Source organism: Antrostomus carolinensis, unplaced genomic scaffold (assembly GCF_000700745.2).
Source record: "Antrostomus carolinensis isolate BGI_N321 unplaced genomic scaffold, ASM70074v2 scaffold25384, whole genome shotgun sequence".
In the NCBI taxonomy this organism is placed as follows: Eukaryota; Metazoa; Chordata; class Aves; order Caprimulgiformes; family Caprimulgidae; genus Antrostomus; species Antrostomus carolinensis.
The window spans coordinates 34,819-42,158 of record NW_010310457.1 but is presented as its reverse complement, the minus strand read 5'-3'; the positions used below and the strand labels follow the sequence as shown (position 1 = coordinate 42,158).

Sequence of the window (7,340 nt, the reverse complement as noted above, 5' to 3'; positions counted from 1 at the left end):
GCCCAGTGATTGTGTAACTTCATTGAAAGTACAGTTTATAGCAATACAAGGGAAAAGAGAACATTTTCCAAACATTATCACAAGCAGACAAATTATATTAAAAACGTTCACTCTGTAGAGTAATACAAAATAAAATATCATCTGATCAGCTCACGTAACGCTGATTTTATATCTTTGAATTAAAGCATTTACCTATACAGCTGCAGTAAGACCGCAGTTTTACAAACTGATACTCAGTTGAACATATTTAGAACACAAATTATACACTATGTACAAATGTGGTTCTCCAAGGAACTCTGTTCAGCATGCCTCAACACAGAAGTGATTTACCAGTTTCCAGGACAGGATGTTAGCTTTCCCTTTAATTTAAATACTGAAATACTTAGCAAAACATGAAAAAAATCCGTTTGCTATCACATGGTGGTGTTCTCAAGTCACTTGTTTGTTACCGTATGTTACAGAAGAGTAGAACCAGTCACAACAATAAATATCATTGCTTATTATAAACTTAGACTTATATTCATGCAATCACACTTTCAGCCTCAGTGCTTTTACAAGACTGTAGGATCCATTTATCTTTGCTTTTCTTGACACGTAGATCAAAATTGCAACTACAGGTACCGCTACTGCTGTTACAGAGGAGAATGCAATAATCAGTGGTATCATCTGATCTGTTTTTTCCAATCTTCCTGAAAATGGAGACAGAATGAGAAAAAAGTTGTGTAAAAAGTACTGTAAAAGCAGTGTTAATCATTTGGAACACTATTTCTGCTTTCATGTACAAAGCATATTTTAAAATGTTTTCCTTATGCTTTTTTCTTTAGGAACTCCACATTGCACACTTTATTTCCTAGCCACTATGTTGGTCTTGAATTTGCTGTGGAAGTTCAAACCTACCTGATATAATCTACAACGAAGAATACCATGGAGTTCATGAAGAATGCAAGAAGAATATAATGTATTTTTCTCAGGAAACATTTGGGGACATTTCTACCTCCTGGAAACAACACTTCAGGAGAAGACTATGTTTAAAAAGCCCATTCTTTATATATTTTTATGAAACAGAATTTTCCCTGGATTAGTCTCACTGTTCATGCATGTGGACAGAAATGTGGCCAGGGTCCACCTTTTTCTGGCTCTGTACTTAAAGCTACTGTACCAACTCAGGTAAGAGAGATAACAACATCCACACCAAAAGGAGGTTAAATACAGCTTATTCTCCCCAGCTGTTCTATTATTTGGTTTGATTTTGGATTTGTTTGGGGTTTTTTTAGGTTAACTGCAGTATTGTTGAGCAAGTATCAGCCATGAACTAGTTGTGCTCACCTTGACACAAAATTCATTAGAAAGTCCTTGACACAAAATTCATTAGAAAGCATGAGCAAAGTAAGTTCAAGGCAATAGATCTACCTACCTACAACAGCTATGTCAATCACTTTGATGTTGTTTCCAGCCTCATTGAAAACATCAAGCAAATATCTGCCTGTATCATTTTTGGTGACATTGTAGAGTATAAAGGTTCCATTCACTGATGGCAGAATAATTTCTTTCTCCTGATGGACTTTTTTCAAGACCATCTGTGATGGTGGGTTACTGTATGTGCTACATGTAATAGTGACATTTTCTCCTTCTTTAACATTTTCTGATGGATGTACTAACACAGTAATATTTTGAGGAGGAACTGAAAAGAAAAGAAATGCAAGGTAGGATTTAGCAACAAACAGAAGCAAAAAACTCATGAGGTATCAGTAGCTTGTAGACACAAAGTACTAATCCAGTTAATGGATTCACTATACTATTTGAGCACTAGCTATCCTTCACACACTGCAGTCAACAGCAGCTGACAGAAAGAAAATTTTATCACTTGACCAAGTATGTTGCATATCTTTTAAATTATATGGAGCCTTTTCTTCTTATTTCAAATTCACTTTTTATTCATTTGAGTTCATGAAAGGACACAGATCAACAGACCCAGAGGTTGACGTCCTCTGGGTAAAGGCAAAGGAAGGAGTCCTAGAACAGTATTTTTTTCACTAGGTTCCACAATTTTACATCCTGTTTTCAAAGCTGGAAGTGGAACTATGAAAAATTTTGAAGCAGCAATTATTTTGTGCATCTGTGCTGTTTTGGACAGAAGTTTTCATTAGCACTAAGATCCTACCACTTATGACAAGAACCTGTGCAACTCATCTCATTTTTTTAAAAGACAATTCATTCTTAATGGAATTGAAGATATCATTCTGTCTGTCTAATCCAAATCCTAATATTAAGTCTGGACAGCAGTTATTTTAATTAACCTTTGACATAAAGTACTATGTGCTGAGACTGCTCTCCCAGTTCATTAATGATATGCATTCATATATTCCTGCATCCTTTTAGCTGAGACCTGTCTACTGTATATTTGCCATCTACTGTTTCAAGGGTTGTGATCTCATCACCTATTTTCTTTCACAGAGTACTCTGAACAGATGTAACATCCGCAGATGAGCAAGAGATGGTAACACTTTCTCCTTGTATCACTGCACTTGAAGGAAAAACTTAAAGTACATTTTTGATGCAGCTACAAAAACAGTAAAGAATAAGGAAGAGAGATGGATTAGTGGCAGAAGTGATCCCTAAGCAATACACTGTTGCCATGCAATAAACAGAAGCAGTAGGGCTAAAGCAGAGAAGTTTGCTTACTACTGAAAATGAAACACTGCTATCATTGCATGTAGGTTGAAGAATCAGCATTTGGTATAGCTTAAATGCAGCTTGCGAGAACAGGATACAGAGTTGTAACTTAAAGGAGAGCCAAGGGGCTGTAATACAGTCTCTCCACAGAGAAGTTTCAGCATGTACATCTGGACCTTCTAGTGAGACCTATTTGGAAGAAAATATTGGCACTGCATAGCTTCTTTGCCTCATGCATCCATTTGCCAATTGGAAGGAGTGATGGAAGCTCAACTCACGTGAGAACATTGCATAAGCTATCTGTACTAAGGCAAATTTCACCCTTCATTGTTTAAAGCTTCCTGAATTACTTAATGATATTAAGTCCATCTTTTAACTCCACTGACATCAAAGATAGAATTCCCCCGTCCTTCACAGAATGAGATCTGGATTTAAAATATGTAAAACAAAAAACTTTTGTTCTGTTTCGTTTTACTAACCTTGAACAAGTAATTTCACAGCTTTCTCTTCTTTGCCAAATTGGTTATAAGCTTCACATTCATAAAGCCCCATATCTTGACTTTTTATGTTGTGTATAACTAAAGTTGCATCTTCAAAAATTTTCTCAGACTCCCCAGTGGCCTTCTTTTTCTTCCAAGAGATCAGTGGAGCTGGATTACCAGAACTAGTACATTTCATCGTCACAGTTTCTCCTTCTTTAACGGCAGTAGCAGGGACAACAGAGATCATTGTATTCTTTGGTCCATCTGAAAGGAAGAATCCTGTGGTCAATAATAATTGGATTTTTTAGAGATGGATCCAACATGTCCTACTGGATGCCAGGTTGTTGGCTTCCCAAAATTAATTTCTTTTTCATTCTCAGAATAAGGAAAGCACACAGTATCACACTTTCCATACAAACTCTCTATAGCCTAAACATACTAACCAAATACTTGTAGCCAATAATGTTAAGAAGGTAGATCAGTTTCTCGCTCATTCAGATCCTGACTTAAGACTGTCATTAGATTAAAGATTTAATGTCTTTGTTTTGTTCATCAGCAGTGTTCCTTACTTTGAGGAAGAGCAGAGGACTATGATGATTTTTTTGTACTCACGGGGTTTTGTTTAGTTTGATGTTACATGTATCAGTGAAGTAAGGTGGAGAATTAACTAATTATTTTTACATGATTGGGAAAACATTACACATACTCACATTCCACATTAAGTGTTATTTCACTTTTACTTCTCCCGAACTTATTTTCTGCTACACATTCATAGTCTCCACCACTTAGGAATGTCACAGATGGAAGATGGAGAATTCTCCCCTCGCTGTAAGGTCCCATGTCTGCACTGTCAGATTTTCTCCTTAAGATAATCTTGGGAGGAGGGTTACTCTCAGCAGAACATTGTATGGAAACATTTTCTCCTTCTTGAACTGTGGTAGAAGGCTCAATGGAGAGTTCTGCAATGTTTGGAGCACCTGCATGACAAAATAAAAGGCTGTTATACTAATGCAAATGCTTAGTATAAGTGCTTACAGATGGAGAGGGTTTTAAGAAAACAGGATCCTTGCTCGCCCAAGGATCTGTTCATTTTGATTTTGGTCTCAGGCTCCATCTGAGACTTTTGGCTCTATTGAAACAGTAATAATAACGAGAGTAATAATGATGATAACAATAATAATGTCCCAAATAGTTTTACTATTAAATGACTGCTAAATTTACTACTCATGACTAAAACTACTAGTTCAAAGAAGGAGAATGTGATGTCCCTGAGAAATTGCTACGTACATTAGCATTTCAAGGGAATAACAGTGGACCTCACACCACCACTTCCTCAGATTCTTTTTTCACTTTGAGTGTTGCATTGCAGGAAATGTATATAGGTATGCATTTACAACAGCACTACAGAGAGAATTAGCTGTAAATTAAGCATAGAAATGAAAAGCACAACCCATGAAGAGCAGCTGTAAATGGAAAGCTAAATCTTGAATACATAACAAAGAAGGCCTCGTAACTTCCTAATTTTCAGTGTTTCAGCATCCTACAACCCAACAGGCAGCTGCCAATTGAGTATTGGATAATACAAGTGAAATTCAAGCAGACTTGTACCTTGTATAACAATGTCCACAGTTGCCTTCTCTGTTTTATTAGTTGCCAGATTAATTACTTCACAGATGTACAGTCCTGAATCAGTGAAATGGGCATGGGGAATAGAAAGGACATTGTTTTCTATCAGATGGTGAATGCTTTCATCAGCCAGATGTTTTCTCCAAACTATTTGTGGTGGTGGATTACTCTCAGTCACACAAGTGAGTTTTAGAGAGTCTCCTTCCATTGGCGAGTTGCCTGGAGAAGCAGTAATGATAGTATTTTGTGGACCAACTGGAAGAGAACAAGAGATGAGGTCAGTAAGTTAATGAAGAATGACATGCACATCTTTAACACTAGCTTCTGTAGAAGCACATTTCACAAAATACCAAGAAAAAATGAATAATGTGTATTCCAGTAACACAGTGGAACAATTTTTACAGACTTGATAAGGCATTTAGCTTGCAGCTTTGAAAGCTAAATGAGAAAGTGTACAATTTCAATTTTTTTTTTTACATTTGTTTCCCTATTGCTTAGGACTATAAACTTGAAACTGCTAAGCATACAATGGCAATTTTAAAAACAATTGTTTATCTGCATGCTGCCATTTTTCTTCTGGTCTTTAATTTCTGACTGAGCACCAGTGCCCAAGGTAAGAGAGTGAGAGAGGAGTTACTAAAGCATTGCCTAACCTCTGTAATGAACAACAGTGGGTATTTAATGACTCAGTGACTGCTACAGAATACAACAGATTTCAACTGAATACAACAGATTTTCTATAAAAATAAAATAGATAAAAAGTGCAGATTTGCACTTTTTGCACGTTATTCAAAATGACCTGTAGCACACACTTTGTAAACCCACTCCATGAAACTTAATATTAAACAGTACTTGGTGTGAAAGCCCTAGAATAAAAATACTTACAGTTTGCATTCAGTTTCTGAGCAGTTACTCTTTCTGTGGGTTCAAAGTCCTCACTAGCAAATAACTTTGCCAGACAGGTAATCTCTTTCCCCATGTCTTCAGCCATGGGATTAAATGAATATGTCACTGTTTTCGTCTCTGTGCTGTCATGTTCATAAAAAATTTTCTCATGAAGAACATGCTCCTCTTTCTTTAGGAGTACTTCCAGGTAATAAGAAGTATACACATCAGGAATTTTACAAATGACAGTCACTGGTTCTCCAGCAACTAAGGATGGGCTGATCTCAATGATAGGATCACTGGGGAAAGCTAAAAGAATAAAATAAATTTCTTTAGTCTAGCAGAGATGAGCTCTAGGGTCAATATAAGATCAAGGTCCAGACTTCAAATATCTTGAGTTTAGAGGCATTCAGAACATGATGTTATGTCAATTATATTACAAGACATATCTTGATATGAAGACATACAGGTATTTTATAAGCAGTTTATACAATAACAGGAATTATATTTGTACAATTGTTGAAGTATGATCACAAATGAACTAATAAGATCCAGCAAGGCACCTAGGCAGTGATACAGCTGCCTAAATATATGCATCCAGAGCAATCCACACTGGGGTATCCTGTTTTCCGTGCTGGTAGGTTTAGACATCTGAATCATTCACTTGCAAACTGCAAAGGCTAAGATCAGGTGCTTTGCACTTGCAGGTTTCCCAAATACATCCATTTCAGCCACATTTGTTATTGTTTTTTGGTTTTTTCCCAGTTCTATGAATCTTTTGGGGAGTCTATGTTTTGGCTTTCAAGTATTAGCAAAAATAAGACCAGTAGGTACCACCTTCAGTGCAGAAAGCTAAGCAGAAAGGGGCTAAGAAAGAGTCCCAAATAGACAGATAAAGGAATCTTACAAGGAAATATATGTTGAGCTATAGCATACTCATTATCCTAGCATTATCAGTGAACTACCAACCCCGATATCTAAAAACAATTATTGTTTTTTTACAAATGTGTACTGCTTAATGAGAATTTCATGTTTTTACTTACAGTAAAGTTCAACTTTGATACTCTTCTCTTTTTTCTCTTTCTCACCACAGAAGACAGTACACAGATAATCATGAGAATTCACAATGCTAACTGGATTCATAGTCAGTGTAGAGTATGTTCTATGGTTGTTCACTGTTCCTCCAAGGGGATTGTCCATCTGGGTTCTCCAGGAAAAACGTGGTGATGCACAGCCAGTAGTATTGCATGTGAGTATGAGTGTATCTCCAATCTGTGCAACAATTTTGTTAGCAGGTATAATCTCCATTTCAAAAGCTTTAACTACAATAGGAAGAACATACATAAACTCAGCAGCATTCTCAACATCTGTTTTCCCATTTCTTCTCATGTTCTACTGTGACATGAGGTCATTATTTTGCAAGTTTATTTTACAGTTGTGTGGAGGTTAAACTAATAAATCTTATACAGTGGTTTACATCTCCAAAATACCCCATAAACACTGCTATTTTTGTCAAAGATAATACAGACTCAGATGACTCCAACAGACAGTTCTCACATATAAAATGTCATAAGCCAATGCTGCCAGTGAAAATAAATGCATTGGCACAATAAAACTTTTTCTGTCAGTTAGATCCAGTTCTAAAACTTTATAACATTTAAGGGGAGGGGTGGT

The 7,340-nt window shown here is 36.4% G+C and overlaps 1 protein-coding gene across 1 annotated transcript in view; it reads right to left on the bottom strand.

Annotated features, from left to right (window-relative positions):
- Positions 1-425: 425 nt before the first annotated feature.
- The window catches only part of VCAM1 (vascular cell adhesion molecule 1), a 7,465-nt gene continuing 550 nt past the window's right edge, over positions 426-7,340 (bottom strand). The window contains exons 2-8 of the mRNA XM_010166441.1: positions 6,710-6,988; positions 5,667-5,975; positions 4,764-5,036; positions 3,866-4,132; positions 3,153-3,419; positions 1,415-1,681; positions 426-689 (exon numbers count right to left, since the gene is read on the bottom strand). Of these exons, the coding sequence (XP_010164743.1) occupies positions 529-689; positions 1,415-1,681; positions 3,153-3,419; positions 3,866-4,132; positions 4,764-5,036; positions 5,667-5,975; positions 6,710-6,988 (1,823 nt within the window). The 3' untranslated portion in view covers positions 426-528. The remainder of the gene's footprint in view (positions 690-1,414; positions 1,682-3,152; positions 3,420-3,865; positions 4,133-4,763; positions 5,037-5,666; positions 5,976-6,709; positions 6,989-7,340) is intronic.